This window comes from Calliphora vicina, chromosome 3, assembly GCF_958450345.1.
Source record: "Calliphora vicina chromosome 3, idCalVici1.1, whole genome shotgun sequence".
NCBI lineage: Eukaryota > Metazoa > Arthropoda > Insecta > Diptera > Calliphoridae > Calliphora > Calliphora vicina.
In genome coordinates this window covers 78,723,069-78,748,715 of record NC_088782.1, presented here as the reverse complement: position 1 = coordinate 78,748,715, position 25,647 = coordinate 78,723,069, and the positions used below count along the sequence as shown (strand labels likewise).

The 25,647-nt window shown below is 34.8% G+C and overlaps 2 protein-coding genes across 2 annotated transcripts; both read left to right on the top strand.

Annotated features, from left to right (window-relative positions):
* Positions 1-3,917: 3,917 nt before the first annotated feature.
* Positions 3,918-4,611, top strand: LOC135954615 (uncharacterized). The gene is made up of 2 exons (XM_065504810.1): positions 3,918-4,409; positions 4,470-4,611. The coding sequence occupies exons 1-2, from the start codon at positions 4,133-4,135 to the stop codon at positions 4,547-4,549; spliced, it is 357 nt and encodes a 118-aa protein (XP_065360882.1). The 5' UTR covers positions 3,918-4,132; the 3' UTR covers positions 4,550-4,611.
* Gint3 (GDI interacting protein 3) lies at positions 4,563-19,384 on the top strand. Its single transcript, XM_065504808.1, has 5 exons — positions 4,563-5,090; positions 5,263-5,357; positions 5,421-5,844; positions 5,900-6,048; positions 19,124-19,384. The coding sequence occupies exons 1-5, from the start codon at positions 4,563-4,565 to the stop codon at positions 19,233-19,235; spliced, it is 1,308 nt and encodes a 435-aa protein (XP_065360880.1). The 3' UTR covers positions 19,236-19,384.
* Positions 19,385-25,647: the final 6,263 nt, after the last annotated feature.

Here is a 25,647-nt window from a genome sequence, read left to right as displayed (position 1 = left end):
AATACTTCCTCGGAGATGCAGTGCTTTCGTCAAATGCTCATCAAATATGTATGTACATCTCAACATATGGGAAGCATATTGAGATAAACCGACTGATTTATGAAGAAAGTACAAAGATGCCATGTGTGATGATATTTTGCATCAGATAGAACATCAAATCCAAATTTTCAACTGGGCGAGGAAATATTTCAACGAGGCTTTGTAATTAATAGAGGACATGTAATTGATGATGTCCAAAAAGGTATTATCTGAGTTAGGCATGACAGCTCCCAATCGTCCGATGCACGACGCATTTAATCAGATATGCGACGCGAAAAACAATGTGATTGCGATGCGTTATGGGGATCAGTTCGAACAAACATACCACTGTTGAATCGTCAACAAAAATATGCGCACGATACTCTTATGAAAGTTGTGAAAGATGGAACTGGAAGGATTTTTTTTGCACGCTCCCGGTTGAACTGAAAAAACTTCTTGATTCTCATCTGGAATTGCAGCTACGTTGTTGAAATGACGTTGCAATATTTACGAAACAATCAAAGCGGGTTTTGAGGTGCTATGATTCTGTTGGCAGGTGATTTTCTGCAAACATTGCCAGTGAATCCACGGTCAACGCAAACCGATGAACTTAATGCATGTTTGAAGTCGTCCATTTTGTGGAAACATATCAAGAAACTCAAATTGACTGTGAACATGTGTTGAGCTGCAGAACGATCAACCTGGAGAAGTATTTTCCAAAAAATTGCTGGACATTGGCAACGGAAAAATCCCGATTGACATATCGAACGGCTTCATTTAACTTCCCATCGTTTTCTGCCAGTTCAGTGAATCAAAATCCGAACTCATCCGAAAGGTGTTTCCAAACATTGCACAAAATCATGATTGGTTGAGCTCACGTGTTATATTGGCTGCGAAAAACATTGATGTCGACGAATTGAATTTTAAGATTCAAAGTGATATTGCTGTCGAATACATATGTCGAATGATGGCATATAAATCGGTGGATTTTGTTACTTCCCAAGATGATGTCAACTATCCAACTCGCTGGAATTACCAGGATTACTGCCACACAATCTCCAATGGCACCCGACTTGCGATAAAAAAACCTGATGCATAACGTCATTGAAGCAACAATACTTAAAGGACAAAACGTTTTGCTACCACGGCTCCCCATGGCTCCATATGTCGCCTGTTCTTGTGTTGGAACACCATCAGCATTATTTGTTTGCGTGCCAGACAACAACAAAAAAATGTCGTGTATCATAGATCATTGCAATTAACGAAATTATGATATCACAGCAAAGCAATCGAAAAAAAAGTATTTTTTTATTTTAATTGGTTACCTGAACATCGATATTTCAATGAAAATGTAAATAGAACACCATAAGATTCGTTATACATATGTACATACATACATATTTTAAAATCAAATGTAAATAAAACATTAACATTCAAAAATACGTTATTTTTTCTCTTTTTAACTATTTTTACACAAATTCACAAATCGAACTTTTTTCTAATTTGGACAGGACAACGTCTGTCGGGTCAGCTAGTTAAAAATATAAAAGCTACTTTCTCGAATTTTTTGTTGGTTAGTCGACTATTTTGGATAACGTAAACGATTGTTCGACTTTTTTGCTGGTAAATCCATTAATAATTTGGTTCAACACCCCCATTAAATATGGGGGTGTTGGTAAATTCAAAATAAATATTTAGTTTTTTTATTTGATTCAGTTTGATCTGTTTGAGATTGTTCTCACTGTGATTGACGTTTTATAAGTCCCCTTTTATAAAGTAGAAATTGAAAGGCAGACAGACGAAGTTTTCCATCAACAACTAAAAGGAACGAAAAAGGGAAACAAAAAAACGTCTGTTTGTTATTAATTTCGCAATTGTATAAGGTTTAGGAAATTTCAGAAGAGAAATTTAACAATATTTAATCTAGGGGTTCTGCAAGATCAAGTCCAAGGAATTGTGCTACTTCTGCTGGGTGGGTCCATAAATCTACTGGACGTAGTGAAGTATGGCTAGCTGGACAGTTGAGAATGTGGAGGGTATCATGCTGTTAAAACATGATGTTGATTTATTTTTTATTATCATTTATATCTCCTACCGTTCAATTTATTTATTCTAAGTATCTCAAAATCTAATTTATTTATTTATTTATTTCTGTTTTATAGTAATACAAAGCCATCTAGGCCAAAAAACGTATTACAAAGTATCAAATATTCTGAGTAAATATCAATAAAAAACAATATAATATTTATATATCATAATCATTTAAGGGCTCCCCAGCCATTTATAAATGAATTTAATTAAATTTAATTGTAATTAAAAAAAGAGGCAATCGTCCGGATATGGTAACATTTAATTTCAATTGTAAAATAATGGAAATTAATGAAAAGATCTCAAAAGCTTGAGACGAAATACATTATTGCTGTGGGAAAATATACGTAACTCATGCGGAAGACAGTTCCAAGACCTTGCAACTCTTACAACGAAAGACCTTTCATATAGGGAGTATCTGATTTTAGGTATCAGTATTTGTTTGTTTCTAGTAGATAACATACATTATCTCCACGAGCAATTTTTATATCTTAACATAATAAATAACGTCGGGAGAATAACAGAAACATAGGGTACAACTAGAGGCGCAACTGAGAGTTGCTAAATACAGACCGAACAACTTTATTACACTTCTACACAACATTTGGCAAATTTTTTGAATACTTTGCAGTACATTTTTTTCCGAAAAACGTTAATTTTGCTCAAACTAAAAAAAAAATTATTAATTTTTGACACATAATTTTATTTGTGTTAGAATTTGATTTATAGAACAGAGCATAGTCACTAGCAAAGTAAATTAATAAAGTAGCGACAGTACTACAACAAATACAACATTTACAAAAACCACAAGCAATTTTGTTTTTGGTTTAAGGTCTGAGCTGTCAAAGTTGCCTGTTGTTGTTTTTGCTTTTGGGCTTGTTGTATTTTTCGCCACAACAACCACAAGTGAATTGACAGTTCAGACCAAAGTAAAAAAAATAGTCAGCTGTTCTACTGAGTCTACTTTATTAATTTACTTTGGTCACTAGCATACTAGATATCTAACTGAGAGCCAAAAACCTAAGTCTGTTGTCAAAAACTTAATTCATGAGAATGTATTGCATGTATTTTGTGAAAAGAGAGTAAAATGTGTGAAAAGAGAGCAATTTTTTACTCTCTCTTTCCGTTCTATGCGTTCATTCCATGGAACAGAGTTTCGTTTTTTGGCATTGAAAATAGAAGAAAATTTAAATAAATTAAAATTTAAACATTTTTATAGAACTCTGTGTGTCTGGTGAAAATTAAAAAGTCACCAATACAACCTCAAACAAATATTCATCATAACAATAAATGACATTTGTTGTCAAGACGAAGTTGTGTAACCTGGGGTTTACACATGCAAGTAACTGGTAACATTAATATGTTTGCACTAACACAATCACTATGCATGTGTAAATTTGCACAATTTTGTTAGTGCAAAAGTATGAATGTGTTGAGTTTTTGCAACTGTTACTTGAATGTGTAAACGCTAGTTAAGCAAAAGCACTAACAATTTTATTATAACGAAACAATAATACTAATAAATAGGGACTACACCTGATAATTTTTTATTTAGACAACCATTTTGAAGTTTGTCATGATACAAATTTATCAGGTATAACCAGGGGCTAAATAAGTTTGACAGCTTATGTTATAACATTATTGCTTAGCCACAAAGCTTGACATTTATTGGTAATTGCAAACATAAAAATGTCCAAACTAATGTTACTTTGAGATGGGAATAAATTATCAAACTGAATTGTCTAGCATTCAAATATTTATTGTTGACTTAATGTAGTCCTACGGGAAATTCTTTAAAAACGGAAAAGGGGTAACGATGACTTAATTAACAGAATTTTAGTGTAGACCCACTTTATAAAAACTAGTCAGAATAGATACTTAATTTTGTCAAACTAATATACACGAATTAGTAAATTTGAACTCACGATATTAATCACAAAGTATATTGTTAATACACAAAGACAACAAACAAAGAAACTCGTATAGAGAATGTAATTTGTTGAGAATAGCAGCTAATTTTGTGCAAATGAATATTGATTCTTACCGGCATTTCATAAACGAAAGGCTTCAAGCTTTCGCTTTCCAATTTGAACATTTTGTAGAATTTGCTATAACAACTGTTGGAAAAATCGGGAAAGAATTATCGGATCCTACCATCACGTGGAAAAGTCCTATACAGTTTACTTCACTTCAGTGGACTCTGTTTAAACTGCTCTGTATACTTTTATTGCTTACTTCGCTATTGATTGGTTATTCTTGGAAAGTGTATGGTAAAGTTATTACGGATAAATTCGTTAGACCAAGTGAGTATTTAAAAAAGGTGAATATGCTTATATTTTTAGTAATTACAGACACAATTTTAGGTACCCTTAAAGAAATCGAAGAACTCAAACTGTCTGTGGCGAAATTAAAGTTGCCTAAAGAACATTCTCCTAGAATTTAGAGTTCATTAAAAAATGTCTAAAATTAAAAGATTCTTCTCAAAGAAGAAGGAGGAAGCAGCCTTTAAACTTAAACTGGGTGGGGGCTTAGGGCAAGGTCACACTCTAAGTGCACAAAATCAGGAAGCATCCACTTCAAGCCGCAAACCTGTAACCGATGCATATGTTCCACCTAAACGGAAAGAATTGAGTAATGAAGTTAGGTCCGCAGCAGCCGCTGCTCTGGCCAGAGTGGAGAATAAGGATTCAAAAGAATTTAATACATCTCTGGCTGCTATTAAAGCTCAAGCTAAAAGAGAACTTGAAGCTGAACGAAAACTTAAGGAAGAAATTTCATCACCCGAAACTACGACTGTTGAAAACAATCCTAATTTAAATTTAGCTTGTCAGGGTGTCTTCTTCCGCTGCCCTATCATAAGTGAAGCAATATTATCAAAAAAAGAATGGAAAGTTAAAATTAAAGAATTCCTTTATCAGCAATTGGACGCGGAAAAAGCATTGACATCCTGTTTGATAATGTACAATTGCAATAACAAGGAAAAGGTTTTGCTAAATAAATATGTATATGTATTTCAAACAAAAGCAATGCGCAAAATATTGAGTACTATCGAATATTAAAACTAATCCCAAAGATTTCGTACTGCTTTTGTTTGTCGGACTATACAAAATATTTAGTAGGGAAATTTATTTAAACACAATTTTTACCTAAATATAGGCAGAAGACTGCATTGGAACTTTAACAAAATACTTGGAGAACATCATCAAATTTCCAGAGGAAGAGAAATACTACAAAATTAGAATGTCAAATCGGTAAGATTTCTTAATGAATAAATCAATTGTATATATGGTAATAATTGTTCATGCCTTTTTTAGCATATTTTGTGAAAAAGTTCGATATGTTGAAGGCGCATTAGACTTTCTCCAGGCTGCAGGATTTCGTGAAGTTGATTTGGATAATGAGATGTTTCTTATATGGTCGAAAGAGAATGTTGATCAAGATTACGATCTTACAGTACTAATTGAAGCTTTGCAAAATTCTGAACCAATTCAATTAGTATTAGATCGTAATATAAAAGTGTTGTTGCCTTCTCAAGCTAAACGAGTCCTTTTACCAGATGATTTCTACCGTATTTCACCTGAAGAAATAAAACGAGAACAGCAATTGAGAGCCGAAGCTATTGAAAGTGCCCAGATTCTAAAAACAAAAGCTATGAGAGAACGCGAAGAACAGCGTGCATTAAGAATGTATAAGTACGCATTAGTAAGAGTCAAATTTCCCAATGGGCTTTTCATACAAGTATGTTGAAAACACTTAAGACAGAATTATTATGTTGACTTATTTAAATTTACAGGGCACTTTTGGTGTTTATGAAAAAATAAGTGACATTTTTGAATTCGTTCAATCGTGCCTGCAAGATGAAACAATTGAATTTTGCCTGATTGCCTCTAGTGAAGGAAAATTTACAGAAGAGGACATGGATAAAACTTTATACGACTTAAGGTTAGCTTCATATTTCATTTGTATTGAAACAATCGGACTTATTACGAGTGTCGTTGTCGAATATTTTTTTATTTTAATTGGTGTTAAGATTCTTAAAATTGATTTAAATGTTATGGCATATTTCCGGCTCTATTGAGGTCCATGCTTCCAGTAAGGACTCTTTTATCTGAACTAACATGTTAAATTTTATTTGATGCACTCTCCTAGCTAATTCCCAAACCATAACAGAGCCTACTCCATGCTTAACAGTGGCTTTTGTGGTTTTATAATAGAATTCGGCAACAGCTTGCAGTCTGATCCATATACAATAATTTTACTTCCGTCAGTGATTAAATGCTTAAAATAATGGCAACTACTAAAAAGTGCGCTTTACGGTGGTTTATCAACAAATTTACTACTTTGTCCCAAAAATCTTCTATTTTGTTTATGTGTTGGGGCTGCATATTGAGTGCCGGAATATGCAATTTGTATTTATATATTTTGAAGCAAAATTTACAGCAAAGTGCGAAAAAGTGGGTACAGAAAACATCTTTTCCTTTTATCTAGACTACGATCCCAATTCACATCAGGTGTTGCAAATCTTTGGTTGATCCATAACTGTCCCAAATTTATAGAAACTCCTGCACAGAGCCCAGACTTTAATGCAATTGAGCATCTTTGGGAGGAATTAGCTAGGAGAGTGCATCAAATAAAACTTAACACGTTAGTTCAGATAAAAGAGTCCTTACTGGAAGCATGGACCTCAATAGAGCCGGAAGTATGTCAAAACATGGTGAAATAGATTCAAAAGCGATTACTGGTCATTCGAGACAACAAAGGATATGCAACTAAATATTTATCGCACACTTTTGAATACCTATTTTACTCTGTCCGATTTTGAGTTTGTCGCAAGAAATTGAGTTAGTTTGGTTTTTATGCAAAAGTTTACAGTTTTAATGATGCAAATTTTAGTTTTTGTTATTTTTTAGAGATATAGGTATGTGGAGTGTAAATAGAAGCGAAAAAATCAATTTTTTTGTTACATCCTTTTATGTTTACAGCACATTTATATCAGACAAACTCTTGTCCGATTTTTCGTTTGAGTCACTGTATGTAAAATAGGTATAAATTTATTTATTAAAATTCAAGTAATATAAAAAGCCTCAATAGGCCAAACAAAAATATATTACAAAAGAAAAATGTCTGAATATGTACATACCCAGGAAAAATGTCAGAACATGTTCCAAAATAATTAATTCTAGAACGATTGTAATCATTCAGATTCTTTAATGACAGCTTTGGAATTAGTGATGTCGAAATTACTTCTGGAACCAGTTTTGTGGAACGCTATTGTGATTCTCAAAGACTTATTTATGATATTTAAGGAACTAGGTCTACATTGGTTCTAGTGCAGTGCAATAGATAACTTATTAGTTCCGCAGCAACATTTTGGAACTGCTGTAATTATTGTTTTTTTGTTTCAACACACGAATAAGTAATACAAATTTAATATGTATACTATACATATTTATCTATAATAATTCAACAATGAATTGAACAAATTTACTACGAATGTTGAAAATTATACAATATTGCGTTCTGAGTGCAATATTTGTTTCCAAAACCGTTTCAATGGAATTCTCTTTTATGTATGTTTAACATCTTATGCAACGTTCGCTAAATGAATTCATTAGCATATTCGGTAAATATATGTAAGTCTTCTAAAGTTAATTCTATATATTAAACATAGAAACAGTAAGAATTCCTCATCTGCTTTTTGAAACTAGTTCCTAATATGACGATTTCAAAAAAAATCTCTGACGGAAGAACTAATCTAGAACTTTTACTAGTAATGTGTGTTTGCTTCGTAAAGCTTCTCTAGAACTAGTTCTAAGGTCAAACAAAAATCATTGATTAAGGACTATTTCGAAAACTGTTCTAAATAACGTGTTCTAGCTTCGTAATGCTTCTTTAGAACCATTTTTCCAACACATATAGAACTTATCATAAAAAATGCAACGCTATTAGGGTTTGGGGTTTCCCGGATAATTTTATTTCCCGGGAAATCAAATTTTTCATTCCCGTTTCCCGGGAATGTTTTTTCAAATAGAAAAGTAATTGTGTCATTTTATTAAAAAAAGAAAAACAATACATTACAATTCAATTGTACTCACATAAAACCAAAAAAAAGTTTGTTAAAATATTTGGAGATCAATTGTTACTATAAAATTAAATATTAGCGGTATTTGTCGTGTAATGAGTAAAAGAGCAATTAAGTGTCACAAAATTTTATAAATTGTGAACGTACCTTTATAATTCGATGTCGATTAATATGTTAATGGGATTTGTAATGCACTATTTAGCTTCTTTCTTTTGATTTTTCTGTTATATTTTCTATTTTTTTATACAAAATATACAGTGCCGAACTTAAGTATTGGCACAGGATGCTCATTTTACATTAAGGACTATTTAAAGGCCGTATTGTAGAGATTTTTAATCAAAAAATATATTTACCAGATAGACTGATGAATTTCCTACAAAATATAAACAACATCATTTCAACAATTTAATACCACTATTTATTAATAACAAAACTACATAAAAATACTTAATTTCAATGAACAAAATTATTGGCACACTTCATTAAAAGCTAAAAAACATTTCATTTAGGAAGCAATATTGGAAAATTTAATATATAGTTGCAAGTGATTTTTGCTTTATAACTGCCTCGAGTAGCTTAGACATGAATCCACCAACTTGTTTGTGATATCTGACCCAATACTTTGCCATTCTTCAACTAATGCCTTTTTCACTCACTTATCTAGCTCTTCCCACAGATGCTCTATTGGGTTGAGATCCGGAGATTGTGGAGTGTGTGGTAGGACATGCGAAATATTGTATGAAAGCCACATACGTCCAGTATAGGCCGAATGTTTGGCATAATTGTCATGTTGAAAAGTGAAAGAAAATGGTAAATTTAACTTTTCTGCACTTTTCCTGAGGTGTATCCGTATATTTAACTTTGTCCATTATTTCGTCAATGAACACCAGCTCTCCAACCCCACACAATTACCTCTCCAGCATCATGTTTTACTATTGAAGCAATATTTTGTTTTTCCAGCTCTTTATTGGTTTTTTTCTATACCGTTTGACGGCCATCAGAGCGAAAAATATTAAATTTGTTTGCATCAGAGAATAGCACTTGGTGCTAAAAATCATGTGGCTTACGTAAATTCCTAAACGGCATATTCTAAACGCTTCTTTTGGTTCACAGATGAAATAAATGGTTTACGAATAGCAATACGACAACTATAGTTTGTCTTCTGGAGCACTCTTCTGGCTATTGCTGCGTGAACTTCATTCCCAAACTCTTCTTTAATCTCTGCAGCAACCTGTGTTGAAGATATTTTTGGACATAACTTGACCTTTTTGATCATATGGCTGTATTTACGCTCACTTAAGAATCTAGGACGACCTGTATGTTTAGCACTTTCAAGTGTTGATGTTGCCTTAAAACGTTCCACGATACTCCAAATTGTAAAAATGCTTCTTTCCATAATCTCCACAATCTCAGCATATGATTTTCCTTGATTGTGCAAGTGAAGGATGATTTTGCGCTCAGATTCTGTTGTTTCCTTTTTTTTGTTAGCCATTTTCAGCAAAATTGATAATTATTGTGCTCATTTTTTACAAATTGACATTAATAGTTTTAGAAACGAAAACTGTTAAATAAAAGAAGATAAAATCGCATTTTCAAAGAAAAAAAAAGTGGATAAATCGATCAAATTTGAAGAATCTGGTTAAGTGTGCCAATAGTTTTGTTCTACGGAATTGTGGAATTTTTCGTCTTTTTATTATTTTTAAATAATATTGCAAAATTGTTGAAATGAATTTGGTGGTATTTTGTAGGAAATTCATCAATCTATCTGATAAATATATATTTTTATTAAAAATGTCATCAATATGGCCTTTAAATCGACCTTAAAGTACAATGAGCATCCTGTGCCAATACTTAAGTTCGGCACTGTACATACATACGTATTTTCTCAAATGTCATAAAACTTTTTTTTTAAAAATTGATTTATCAAAATAACTAATGCATTCAATAAGTTATTCGACGAGAAAACTCTTTCGTTTTAAACAGGTGTTGGCTTTATAAAAAGGGAATCTGTTTGTTAATCATTTGAAAAAAGTATTTACACCGAACACGTCAAATAAAGCAATTGAGTTGCCACCTGTTGTACCCCATTTTTGAGCAGCCGTACCCCTACGTTTTGAGATTCGAGAGATCGAAAAGGCTTTTGTTGATTTAAACTCCAAAAAAGCGCCTGTTATTGACAAAATCAGTAACAAGATGCTTATGGAGCTACCCCGGATACCATGATACCTAATCCGGAAAAAGATCACACAAAAGTAGAATCATACTGACCCATCAGCCTATTGTCTAATAGCTATTTGAGAAGATACTCATGAACATGTTGTACCCGGTTAATTGAAAACAATTGTATTCCGAATCATCAATTTTGATTTAGAAGAAAACATAGTTATATCGAACAAACCCATAGACTTGCTGATGATACTGATATTCTAAGCATTCATGAAAACCTCTTTGAATTAGAAAAATGGTTAAAACCATAGTAGAAAAATAGAAGGTAGTTTCATTCTCTCTTTATTTTTTCAAATTCTACGTCTGACATGCTTAAGGATTGTGACGTTTTCATAAAAATAGTAATGCCATATTAATTTTAAATTTTCCCTTTCATTCTTTGGGAATATTTAAATTACATTAATTTGAAAAATATTAAAAAACATAAAAATGAGTTTATTTTCCCCAACTGCAAAAAAAACAAATATTTTTGCAAACATTCAAACATGATTTTTTTTAAAGTCTCTCATTACCCAACATACGACAACAGCGGCTGGCTATATCTAAAACTCAAAGTAGTACACCTTCAAGACTTTTCAAAGACTTTTTATATTTTCTGAAAATGCTCGGCTAGATCTTGAAAATACATTCATGCGTGTGCTGTCTCTTATAATTAAAATATAAAATATTTGCATAGTAATAATATAAATGGAAAAATGCATACGAAAAAGACCTATAAAAATAGTCAACGTGTTTCAATTATAAGTAAGCGCACGTTAGAAATTGAATCAATAACTTCCAACACAATATTTAAATACTAAATTATAAATTACACATTTTCTGTAATAAATGTCTCGATAATCAGAATCATTTTTAGGAATGTGGCAACGCTTTTTATAATTCTCACAAAATAAGGAAACTTCAAAAAACCTTATTTTAAAAAACAAAATTTGATTGAAACTACCTTCTATATTTTTATCATGGTTAAAACTATGGAAAATTAAAGTCAACGAGCAAAAATGTACACATATAACATTTACATTGCGTAGAGAATCATGCCCCCTACTCATATCAATAACCAAACAATAATACATCTCGATCGTCGCATTACATGGAAAAGTCATACAGATGCAAAGTTGACTCAAATGAAATTGAAATCAATTCAAATTAATTGGCTTATTAGCAGAAATTCTACGCTTAGTTTAGATTTTAAAACCGATATGGTGTTATGGATTACAGGTACGGGGCACGGGCTCAGGGTCAAATGTAGAAAAGATCCAAAGACGCCAAAACAAGTTTTTAAGAATGATCACATTTGCCCCCTGGTATATCAAAAACGCGAATATACACAAAGATCTAAACGTACCCCTTGTAAAAACTGAGATTACGAAAAATGTACAAAAATATTTAAAAAAAAAGTTAACATTTACCCAAACCCACTGGCCCGCAACATATTAGATAACCGTCAACAATTTTTCGTCCGGCACTGTTTTCATTTTTTTTTTTTAGATTTAAATTTATTGAGACTTCAGAAATTTAGTTTACATATGTTTTCTCTTAAAGCTAATTTTCTTAAAAAAAACTTAGAACTATATGTATGATTCTAATCAGGTAATAAGAAATAGCATCCCGCTGAATAAAAAAAAAGTTACTTGACATTAAAGAGTCTAGGTTAGAGTATATCGTGCTTGCCCCCGGCACCAAATTACATTTTGACAAAAATAGGAAATAAAAAAGGATACTTACAAACTAAAATTAAAACTATTATATACACTTACAACTAATAAAATATGTACAATATATACAGGTATGGATTCAAAATCCAAGAAATCATCATAACAGCCTGGCTGCCATTTGTACCATAGGATATTATATATAAGAATATGGTATATACCATAGTGTAAATACAAACAAATATACATTACAAAATAAAAATCATAAAATTATATGATAACTATCGATCCACAATACGCTTAAGTCATGCGACTGCAAGCGTAGTGTGGCCACACACTAAACCAACCGGCCATCAGCCACGATGGCACGTGTGGTCATTGTATCTATAGAACTCCGGCAAGAGTGAAATATCGTCAGATAAATTAAGGTCCTCATTAAGAATACCAAATGGCGAAATGTACATACTGTCAGACCAACCTAAATCCATCTGCCGATTATAAATATCAGTAATAAGTGGGTTCGTATGGAATTGGAGTTTACGAGAAAAATTTCGCATAAGAGTCAGAGCATAGATGCATAAAGGAGTAACATTCGACTCCTTATAAATATATTGGATTGGAGTCTTACGAGAAAAATTTCGCATAAGAGTCAGAGCATAGATGCATAAAGGAGTAACATTCGACTCCTTATAAATATATTGAATTGGAGTTTACGAGAAAAATTTCGCATAAGAGTCAGAGCATAGATGCATAAATGAGTAACATTCGACTCCTTATAAATATATTTATTCGAAAATCGCCTATTACGAGACTCAAAATTGCGACCAACACACAGTCTCAATACACTGCGCTCGACAATCTCAAGTTCCCTAGCGACCGTTGGGGAAATTGTAAACCACACAGTAAATCCATACAGTAATACAGTTCTGATGCTCACCTTATATATCAAAAGCTTTGACTCCCGACTTAAGTGGCGATTCATCAAGAGCCTAGTAAACATCGACCTGATCATCCGCGCCTTTACCGCCGCCGTACGTGCGTGTTCATTAAATTTAAAGAGTTTATTAAAATTCACACCGAGATACCTGATCCTGTCCCTAAATGGAATCTCCATACCATCTAGGGTCAATTTCAAGTGTCTACGCAGGGGCACAACAAAGTGAGGACATTTGCCGGATGCATTCCTCAGACATATCGCCTCCGATCCTTATACCCCAATTTCCATAATACTCATTAATAATCCTGAGGTGGTCCGAAACACGTTCCAGGGCCATAACAGGATTTGTGTGGTGCGCATATATTAACGAATCATCAGCATATAAAATGCTATTCGATCCATTCAAGCAATGAGGGAAATCATACACCAAAGTGCTATAAAGAAGGGGTCCCAAAATCGAACCCTGAGGAACTCCACTATAAACTGGTTCCCGCTGGGACGAAACCTGATTCAGCTGCACAAAGAAACATCTATCAATGAAGAAGCTCATAAGTAATCTAACTGTAAATGGATTGAATCCTATCCGCAGCAGTTTAAGGATTATACCATTCTGGTATGCACGATCGAATGCCTTTTCGATGTCCAAGGACACTGCTACTGTACATCGCTGATCGCCGAGGTTTCGTATTACGTCATCATGAAACTTTAACAAGGCATGTGAAGATGAATGACCCTTCTTAAATCCGAACTGACGATGGGCAATGTAGTCAAAGTCGACGTCCAGGTCCATCTTAAGCCTTATCACCCTCTCGAACAATTTCCCCAAATTCGATAACATAGATATAGGCCTCGAGTTGTTAATATCATACACATTCGGCTTCTTCCGAAGCGGATAAATCTTCGCAATTTTCCAGGTGTCCGGAAAGTAACTATTATTCATACAATTATTAAAAATTGTAGTCAAATAGTCCACGGCCATAGAAAGTTTCCTCAATAAATAATTAGAGACATTGTCAATTCCAGCAGATTTCTTTGCATTCAAAGATCCTATTATTGAGAGAAGCTCTGAAGAATTAGTGAAATGTGTGGTATCCGTACTATCAAGGGGTCTAAAATCATCATCAATTGAGCATATTCTCGCGGGCACTTCGGCAAAAAATGACTGAATCTCTGCGTCAATGTCAGGAACATTTACAGATGCTGGAACGTTAGCAGAGTATATTCGCGAAAAGTGACTAAATTCACGCACCTTGTCGGAGTCCCTTGTGTATGTGACGTCGTCGACAATCAATCTCGGGAACTGTTCCTTTCTCTTATTACCCATTACATTATTAATCCGTTTGTATGTATCCGGACCAGGTTTAATATTCCTTTAGTCTGTCATTAAACATATTCGCCTGGCTCATCTCCACCTTCTCCTTAATCAAAATCTTGAGTAGGCTTAACTGAGCAGAAAGGTGCCGATACTCGGAGTTGGTCCTGTTGAAATTCCTATGAAAAATCTTTTTCAGTCTTCGCTGCCAAACATTCTTAACCCTGAAAAGCCTTCGTATGTCATCGGAAACAAAAAATTTTCTGTTACCCATCTCAACATAATCGGTGTGGACGCCAAGAACCATATTAACTCTACCGGTGAAGTGATCGATGTACATGTCAATTTCCGAATTATCAAGAACCCTATATGATGGAATAGGCACTGAGGACAATTCCCTGTCCAAGTCCCTCCGAAAGTCATCCCATATTATCCTCTCATACGAGGTGAAAGTTAGAGGAGGAAGGTATATAAGATCAAACTGAGAAAAGTGATATCCAATTTCAGAGGAAAGTGGTCAGAGAATGTGGGAAGAGATGAGACGGTATAGTTCCGATTGTCCAAGTCCATTATATTAGCGCTCATCAAAAAGTGGTCGAGGAAGGACGATCCGTTAGGAAACGAGGGGTTAACATCGCACACCCTCCTAAATTGAGCACCCGAGTCCCCTATCCAGTCGAAAAGAGTCCTGCCATTCAAGTTGGTCATGTTATCTCCCCATGATGTGTTCCTGGCATTCAAATCGCCACCTATAATAGTGCCATCATAAGAAGACGAAAAATCCTTAATGCGATCCAAACTAGAAGAGGTGTCCACAGTCGGGAAATTGCACGGTACATAAACACTTCCAAGTAAAACCTTCTTACACTGCGAGGAATAATTCATCTCCATTTCAATAAAGCAGCCATTGAACTTGATGCCAGGAACATTGATGCAACGAAATCCAATGTCCTTCCTAATAAAAATCGCCGTACCTAAAGCAGAACCATCCATAACAGTATTGAAATTATGCAAACGAAGTTCGAAATCCGATGAAACCCTGCTCTCCTGAATAAAGGCAATGTCCACTCCACCGTCCATAAGCACCTTATTTAACTCAATTCTCCTACTGGTCTCTATTAGAGACCTAACGTTAAAAGTCATTATGTTCAAACTATTACGGGCCATATTGTGCCATTATCTCCTGCAGAAGTTAACCATACTCCCTCTTCGCATCTTCCCTAGGAACCGATCTGTAATTCTGCAAAAATCTCGAAATCCTTGTTTCCAAAGACTCCTCACCAAAATATTCCGCAATTTCTAGAAATTTCTCAATAATTGCAGGTCGACGTTTAGTAAACGTAGGGGCCTTCTCGCCATAAAAATTGCTGGCATATGATCTGCCCTGTGTAACACCACTCTGTGTAGTAGCCTCCCTAACATTGCCGGACCGTTGCGACTTCCTTGCCAAGGTAGCGTCCACAAGAGTTTTCATGTCATGAACATATTGTTTGAATGATGGGCAGCCCCTAAAATTCGCCGTATGACCGCTGTTCTTACAGTTGAAACAGGGACAGTCCCATTGTCCTTTGCCACTGAACACTCGCCTGGGGAGTGTTCCTTATCACACTTGACACAACAAAACTTCCTGTTGCAGTTACCCCACTTCTGACAACGGTAACATTGGATCTCTGTTGCCTTAGATTTCGGTGACTCCCAAGTAATAGTCTGGTGAAATAGGTACTTCAAACGAATCAGTTCATCCTTCCCCTTACCAGGTACCAATTTGACCAAAAACAGGCCGGTATCATAATCCCCCTTAATCGATGCCGGCGTCTTAAACTTAGTGACCCTTTCCACAGTCCCGGGAATCAAAGCCTCCAAAGAATCCCTAATATCAGTAAGCTCAGTCATATAATACAATCCCCTTAGTACCACGGACACCCGCTTCAATCGAGATGGCGTAAATGAATGCGATTCTATGCCCTGACTCCGTAGCAATTCCATCATCTCAAGATGGGCAGGCAAATCCTCCAAAAAAAGTTTGCTCTTATTCCGACCCTTATTTATAATCTTGAAAGCAACCCTCTTCTCATTAAGTTGGTCTACCAGCTTTCTAACATTCACATTGTATAACATAATGGGAGGACAAAAAGACTTTCTTTCACCCTTACCTGGATTATCCACTCTTCCAGCTTCACCTGGTCTACTTCACCTGGTCGAACCTGCATCGATCTGCTGTTCAATGTTGATCTGACCCAAAATGGCAAATCTGTTGCTATCGATCCCAACGGTTCCGAATGTAGAAACATCAGGTTGGTTGTTTTTCATAGTTGATACTCTCGGTCTCTTAGCTCTGTTCTTCACCTGTTGAAATCCCATAAGATTCATGGCAGCATCTAATGTGCCCGGCGAATGCACATTTTCATAATCGTCCATTGGAACGGTCCGGCTTATCATTCGAAAAAATTTCGCATCTCTTGCTCGAATTTGCATACATATTACCAACCAATTGAAAAGTGGCCTGGGATGTACTATCAATGCCCGATGTCGCTGCACTGAAGTTACTGATCGTTTGTAAATTGTCCGGTGTAATAATCAAATTATCAGCCGGCAGCATATAGTCCGATGTTAAGTTGGCACATTTACCACTTTCTGGCGTGCTGTACAAATTTACATTCAAATATGACTTGTCCGGTGGCACTTTGTCGAAATGACCACCTGGATCAAGCAAAAGTTCCTCAGGATCACTCATTAGAAAACCTTAAATTAAAAGGAATCTACAAAATGGCGTCCCATATACACTGCACAATAATAGTCGACAAAAGTGAGAATGTATAAAACCTTTCATAAATGTCGTCTCACTCGCCAAATAAAAGTAATTTATTCAAATTTTTCAAAATAAAAATGATAAAATTAAAAATCAAATCGACGCCACAAAAAATTCAACCGCTCTCATCAGCTGTGCAACTCAAACCTCCGCACTGTTTTCATACAATATACAACAAAAACAGACAAGTGGCAACGCTGAACAGCTGACATACAAATTTAAAAAAAAAAAATCACAAAAACGTAAACAATAAAAGTAACCGGGACATCTAAAGAAAGAAAGTTGTTTGTTGTGGAAAAATGGAAAAGATAAGATTAATATCATAATTACGATATTTTGGTACTAATTTTATTGATAACTGTTCAATAATTGCAAAATCTCTACCAATATCTTGTAACTTAAACATTGGGTGTGTTCGTAAATTCAGTATGATTGCATCACTGCAGCAAATTAAACGTTTAGCGTTCGAAAAAGCATATTTGCGATTATTGCTTTACGTCAAACGTTTTTTAATGCAAATTGTTGGCAGTGATGCCGCAAATTTGTGCAACCAATGCATCATTAAGTTATATGTTGCAAAAGTTTGCAGGTCGTGGCATCAGTGATGTACAAATTTACTGCATTTACGAACACAATTCATTCATAATTTCATTGTTTTAAGCAAAGTATACCAAGTAGTCCAACTCTCAATTTTTACAAATTACTCTCTCACATATACGAGAAATGTAAACAAATGAAATGTCTTGAAATTTTAACTTTTGATTTTTGATAAAATAACGTTTTTACACATTATTTCTTTAACACATATTATTCTATATCTTTTTTAAACACTTTTAGCACACTTTCATTGTTAAAAAGTTTCTATTTTGCACAAATCAAGAAAAAAATATTTTTGGAAATTCTGACATGTAATTTTTTGTTATTGTAGAATTTAAACTATAGGACTAGGGTTTTTATCCTGGGAATTTCCGGTACAAATTTCCCGGGAATTTTACCAATTTTTCACTATCCGATTCCCGGGATTTTTAGTCGGGAAACCCGGGAATTAAAAACTGACGAAAATACATAGAAAACAAGTTAGAACTCTTTTTTTTAACAAAAAACAGTGAAAAGTTTTTTGCATATATCTTGGCAATAATAGACCGCTTATTATTATTTATCTGGGGTGTTTCGTATGAAAATTTAAAAAGAGAATTCATTATTTATATAATTTATTTCTTATTGAATCATTCTAATTTCTTTAAATTTCTTCTTGAAATCCATAACAAAATAGCTTCAAAAATGTATTAAATGATTAAATTTTTCTTCAATTAAAATCTAGTACAAAAAGGTTTAAGACAATTTTTTCAATTAATTTTGGAAATGATTTGATTTAACAAAAATTTAATCATTCAAAGTTTGAATAAATTCTGTTATTAAATAACTTTAAAATTAATTCAGTTTAAACAAAGGCTTTGTAATGAATCAAAAAAATTAAATAGTATTAGGAAGCGATTTATGGAATGAAAAGCTGACATTTTTTAATTACGGATTAAGATTTTAGTGAATTAAGCTCAAATTTTTTTTAATAAATTCGTAGATCAGATATTTAGTAATTATAACACTAAGTTTTTATATGAAATTTGGCTATAATATTCCTAATTTACAGTATCATTATATATTTCGGGAATAGCCGGGTACCCGGGAATGTAGAAAAAAATTTCCCGATTCCCGGGAATCAAAAAAGGTCGGTAAATTAAAAACCCTATATAGGAGTTACAATTTTTGGTATTGAAAATTCATACAAACTCAAATTTAGAACATATTTATAAAACTCTGTTGCCTAATTTTGTTACTCACACATGTTTAGAGTTAGGTACATTTTTACTAACACATGTATAGAGTTAGGTAATGTTGTCAAAGAGTCGGACTACTTGTTATACTTTGGTTTTATGCTCTTTAACATTATAATATTCGCATATAAATGTTAATTTAAATGTAATTGTATTTTTATTTCCAGACTTGTTCCAAATATTGTTTTGCTTTTTAACGCATCTAATGAAACAGCATCCTCAGGCCAGGATGTAAACTTTTTAAAAGAAGAATTGTTGCTTTTGGTTCAATCTATTTAGGACAAATATATATGTACATATACATACACAGCATACATTAAACGCGTACATAAGTACATATATACTATTTATATTAGTAATTTACACTACGTGAATGTTATCAATGACATCAAATGGTAATTAATAAAATATTTTGAACTTTATGGAAATGATGTTGATACACTATGTTAAGTATTGGTATAATATTTGTTAAGAGGGAATAATTATAATACATATCGCACTCGTTCAACAATACTGTATTAACTCAAAATTTTAAAATTTTGAGTAGAGGACAAAAACTGTTTGTGATTACATTTTAAGAGAATTTGAAAATCCGAATACATCATAGTAAGCAAATTCCATTTGAAAATATATTTACATTGATTTTCTTTAAAATTTTTGCAATTATTGCAAAATAAATCTATTTTTTGAGTTACTACCATTTTTCTGGAACTTCTCGATATTTTTTTGTATTATTTTATCAACAAAACAGTATCAACTCAAAATACAACCAAATTTAAATAAAACAATTTGATTATTTTTAACTTGAATAAAGGCTCAATTCAAAATAATTGTAGTGGTCTGATAGTTGGCAACACTAAAGTGTCAGTCAATGACACTTTGCTGTTACGAACTGCAACCAACTTCGATTTAATTACAACTTCCGTTTTTAATTAATTGTAAGATCGGATTGTAAAAGGACAACGCTAAAAACGTGTTGCAACAATAATTATAAAATAATAAATAAATAAAGAGACATTATAACATCAGGTGTGGGGTACGACTTCCGTACAACACAATACAAGTTTTTCAAATGGATTTGAGACCAAACCGCCAAGCGATGGCAGATGCTTTAAAGGCTGCAGGAATACAATTTCCGGAATCTGCCACGTTAATTCAATTGCGGCCATTATACGAAACATTGGTGGCTATGAAAAGGAACGAAGAACGCGCCTATGCACGTGCTGCTGTCGCCACAACTGGTGCCGACGTTTCTGCCGCCTATGAAATGGCTAATGCGAATATCCCCGATGCCAACAAAACTGAAGTAAGTGAAACATGTGCCATTACTGCAAGTGAAGCCGATGCCATTGCTGCCAGTGCAACCGATGCCATCACTGCCAGTGCAACCGATGCCATTGCTGTAAGTGTAACCGATGCTACTGCTGCTAGTGCAACCAATGCTGATGCTGCTGCCAGAGATATATATAAACAATTATTCGTCCATACTGATGTCACAAATGTGTCTGCCGTCCCTTGCTCAAATAATTCCGCTGCCGACTGCGACGCTGAAAATGAGCTGACAAATTTAAGGATGCGCTTGGAAGTATTAAAGCTGCAGCAACAGATACGCGAACTAGAGTCACGTGAACAACCCCTTATATATTCACGGCGAATTGATTTGTCAGAGCTCGATGCCGCCATACCGCCTTTTAGTGGGGACGACCATCATGACATCATCAAATGGTTTGTCCAGTTCGAGGACTACTCGAACATTTACGGCTACTCCCCTAAAGAAAAGTGTCTTGGCATTCGCCGTCGATTAGAGGGAACGGCACTGAAATATGTTAATAGTATGGGTCTTGTTGTGTACGATGAACTGAAGGCAAACTTAATTAAAATGTTCAAGCGAACTGTATCACAGCAAGAGGTATATCGGCAGCTCCGTTCGCGCACATTAAAGCCGAACGAAACATGCTTAAGCTACGTAGTAGATATGCAGTCCATCGCCACCAAGTCGGATATTGAAGAGCAGGAGCTAGTTGATATAATCATCGACGGTATACCAGATAGTAACCATGCCGTTACATTCCTCTACGGGGCCAGCTCTATGGACGAACTGATAAAACGAATTGACAGGTATGAGCAGCGGCGACAGGCTGGTGCAGGAGTTTTAAAGGGAATCAACTCAGCAGCAAACAAGAACAAAATGGCCGCCGCGAATGAAAAAACAGATGCCAAAACACCAGATGCTACGTGCGATGCTACAATTGCAGCCAGTTCGGTCACTACCAAAGTCGCTGCCAAAAGCCGAAACGGCCACCCAATTCATGCTTCGTATGCGCCGAGGTTGGTCACTTCCACCAGAATTGCCCCAAGAAGAACAATATTACTGCGGCCATAGTTGGACAGAACGAGCCGTTAGATGTGTATCAAATGTTATGTCAAGAAATCTCTCATCCCATTCGAGCCTGATGGTATTGGAAAAGTGTTGCCGTATCGCGGAATCGGGAACAAAAGACTAAATGCCATAGGCTGTGTTCAAGGGGAAATATATTTTAAAAACAAATGTATAATGCATAATTTTTTAGTGCTGCCAGATGAAGAGGCAATGATACCGATGTTGATGGGACGAGATATTTTAAATAAAATAATATATAATAAAAGTGAACTACTGAATATGAATTTAAAACAAAACAAACCGAATTTTAAAGTAATCAGTGCGCTTATGTCGTTTAGCCTATACAGAGATCAGAGGGAAGAAATTAGTAAACAAAATATTGAACTATTAGAAGCTTTGCCATTTAATGTTATAAATAATTTTGATATTGTGAACACTGAGGAGGGAAAACCTAAAATAGAAAAATTGGACGGAATTAAACGAAATGCTTTTGATGTAGAGGGGGTCGACGTCTTATGTACAAGTGAACTAGACATTATTGAAGAAAATATTGAATGTGAAGAAATAATTCAGACGGCATGCGCGATTGAGACAAAGCTCGACATTAATATAGATAGTAACATGGCTGCAATGGATGCTGATTTGTTGAGGTCGGTTATATTTGAGAATTATTTTTTACGAGCGGGAACTATTTCTAAACGGACGGAATATTGTATGCGAATTAGATTGACGAATGACGTGCCAGTGTATAGTGGGCCGCGGAGACTTTCTTATCGCGAACGAACAGAAGTTAAATTGAAGCTTGAGGAACTTATGGATAAGGGAATAATTCGACCGAGTGAGTCACCCTACGCTTCTCCTATTGTATTGGTCAAAAGAAAAAATGGGGATCTAAGAATGTGCATCGATTACCGATCACTAAATAAGATTACGCTCAAGGATAATTAACCACTTCCACTTATTGAAGATTGTCTTGATTACTTAGGTGCTAAGAAATATTTTTCGACTCTTGACCTAGAAAATAGTTTTCACCAGGTACCTATGCACGAGGATTCAATTCAATATACTGCTTTCGTGACTCCGCTCGGTCAATATGAATATTGCTACATGCCATTTGGTCTCAAGAATGCTGGCGCAGTTTTTCAGAGATTTATCAATACGGTGTTAAGGGACCTCATTGATAAAGGGAAGATAGTAGTATATTTAGATGATATAAGTATTGCTACCAGCTCATTTGAGGAACACCTGGAGATTTTGGGTGAAGTTTTGCGGACTCTGAAGGATGCAGGTTTGAAACTGAATTTAAGAAAATGTAAATTTGCTTATCACGAACTAGATTTCTTAGGGTATAAGGTAAGTCAGAGAGGAATTTGCCCGAGCGACGATCACGTTAGGACAATACACCAATACCCTATACCGTCAAATCATGAAGAGCTGGAACGCTGTTTAGGCCTATTTTCGTTTTTTCGTAGGTTTGTTTCTGATTTTTCAAGGATAGCGAAACCATTAACGGGACTGAAAAATAAATCTTTTGTTTGGACAAATGAATGCACTGAAGCGTTTTTGACGTTAAGGGAGAAACTAGTCAGTTCACCAGTGCTGGTAGTGTACGACCCTCTCCGGGAGACGGAACTCCACACTGACGCTAGCTCAAAGGGTTTTGGTTCGGTGCTGCTGCAGAAACAGGATGATGGGAAGTTTCACCCAGTATCTTTTTATTCCAAATGTACATCAGGAGCAGAATCAAGATACCACAGTTTCGAGTTGGAAACTTTGGCTATTATATATGCCATAAGGAGGTTCCGGGTATACTTAGAAGGGATTAAGTTCACAATAGTCACCGACTGTAACTCACTAACGTTGACATTAAACAAGAAGGCGATTAACCATAGAATTGCCAGGTGGGCATTAGAATTAGAAAACTTTGATTATGATATACGACACCGTAGGGGTGAATTGATGTCGCATGTTGATGCCCTCAGCCGTACGCCACCGCCAGTGATAGCTTTCGTGGATAACTATGATGTGGACTTAAATACACAGATTGCCCAGAGTAGGGACAAGGACATCCAACGCATTAAGGTAAGATTAGAGGAGGGAGAGGTGGAAGGATATGAAATGAGCAATGGACTGGTTTTCCGCCGCGGGGCAAAGGGACAGAGACAGTTATATGTGCCAGAGGAAATGGTGTCGACATCATACGCCTGGCACACGAGAAATATGGACACGTGGGAATTGAAAAGTGTATGAATCAGATCAAGAAAAATTATTGGTTCCCGAATATGAAAAATAGACTTAACCAATTTATAAGAAATTGCCTTAAATGCATATACTATTCGGCGCCTCATAGAAAAAACGAGAGAAATTTATTGTGGCCCTTTACCAGCAATAAAATCTAAAAGAAAGCATATCCTGGTGATAGTGGATGCTTTCACGAAGTTTACTAAGTTATATTCCGTAAATTCTCCAGGAACAAAGGAGGTTTTATGCGCCTTAAGAAAGTATTTTGAATATTACAGTAGACCGCGACGCATAATTAGTGACCGTGGGACATGTTTCACGTCCAACGAGTTTGCTAGGTTTTTAGAAGAGCGCAATATCGTTCACGTGAAAAACTCAGTAGCATCGCCACAATCGAATGGTCAGGTCGAAAGGATAAATAGGGACGTAAGGGCAATGTTAGCTAAGATAACGGAACCAGTGGAACACTCTGATTGGGTAGAAAAATTGACGCAGGTAGAATTTTCTGTGAATAATATGACTCACTGTACGACGGGTGAGTCACCTTCTAGGATACTTTTTGGGGTAGAACAGCGCGGTGAAATAATAGATGAATTGACCGAACATTTACAGGAAGCATACACTGAAGAGACCGTTGATTTGAACACGATCAGGGAGTCGGCACACTCATCCATACAGAGGTCTCAATCGCGCAACCAGAAATATTTCGACGAACATCACAAGCCAGCTAAACAATTTCAAATAGGAGATTTTGTAGTATTAAAAAATGTTGATAACACCACTGGTTTGAATAAAAAATTAATACCGAAGTACCGCGGCCCTTAAGTTATTCAAAAGCAGTTGGGTAATGACCGTTACATAGTATCTGATATAGAAGATTGTCAGATTACGCAAATGCCATATAAAGGTATAGTTGATGCTAGCCGCATGAAAATGTGGCTAGAACAGAATGAAGATGAGGAATTATCGATCTCTGAAGGCAACACTTCCGTATATGAAAATTATCAATATTTAGAAGATGAAAGTAGTTTAAGTGAGAAGGGGGATATTGAATATCAAGATTATGAATTTTTGGAGGATGAATTTATGGAAGAAGAATGACAATCGAGGTCGATTGTTTTGTCAGGTCGGCCGAGATTGTAGTGGTCTGATAGTTGGCAACACTAAAGTGTCAGTCAATGACACTTTGCTGTTACGAACTGCAACCAACTTCGATTTAAGGCTGGGTTAGCCGACCGTTGATGTAATGTAACCGTAATGTTGACTTAACGTAACACTTTAGTGCAATTATAGAACATTAAAAACGTGTCATATGATTTTGACATAAACAAACAAATTTAAACAGCTGTTTGAAAGTGTTATCAACACAATTGTTTTAAATACTGTTCAAGCGATTTTATAATTTTTTTCTGCGATTTTTAAAAAAAAGTTATTAAACTTTTTTGGTAATAGTATTAAAAAACCGTATTTTTTACACATAATGTATTCATCATCATTGTGAAGTGCTTCGAAGTGACTTCATATACAGACTTTATTCATTAAAGGTCCGATAACTTAAAAATTAATTAATTAAATTGCCTTTATGTTCGTAATAGTAATAGTTAACTTTAAGGGTACCTTTTTCTATTGCTTAAAGTTTCACCTTCACTATTTCGAACATAAAGGCAAGTTGTAATAATTTAATATTTTCAAACTTATTACTTTCGACTATTATTAGTATACATTTTATAAATGCCTGTATGAACTAATTTGTATAATAAGTAATACACACTGTACCTCTTCAAACCCTCGCCATCAAGCTTCGTATGTCTGCCTTTCAATTTCTGCATTGTAAAAGTGGACTATGCGCATTTCACTGGTTACTTAGGCCAGATCATCAGGAAACCTTTTCCCAAAAGGCTTTAGAAAAACTAAAGATATTATACAAATCAAACTATAGAGTGAATGAGAATTATAGACACTCAAGCTTTATTTGTAAAAATATCAAAGCTTAAACAAAACATCAACAATAAACAGTGAGTTTATCTTTTCTTACATTTTGTTTTTTATTTATGTATTTATATCATTGAA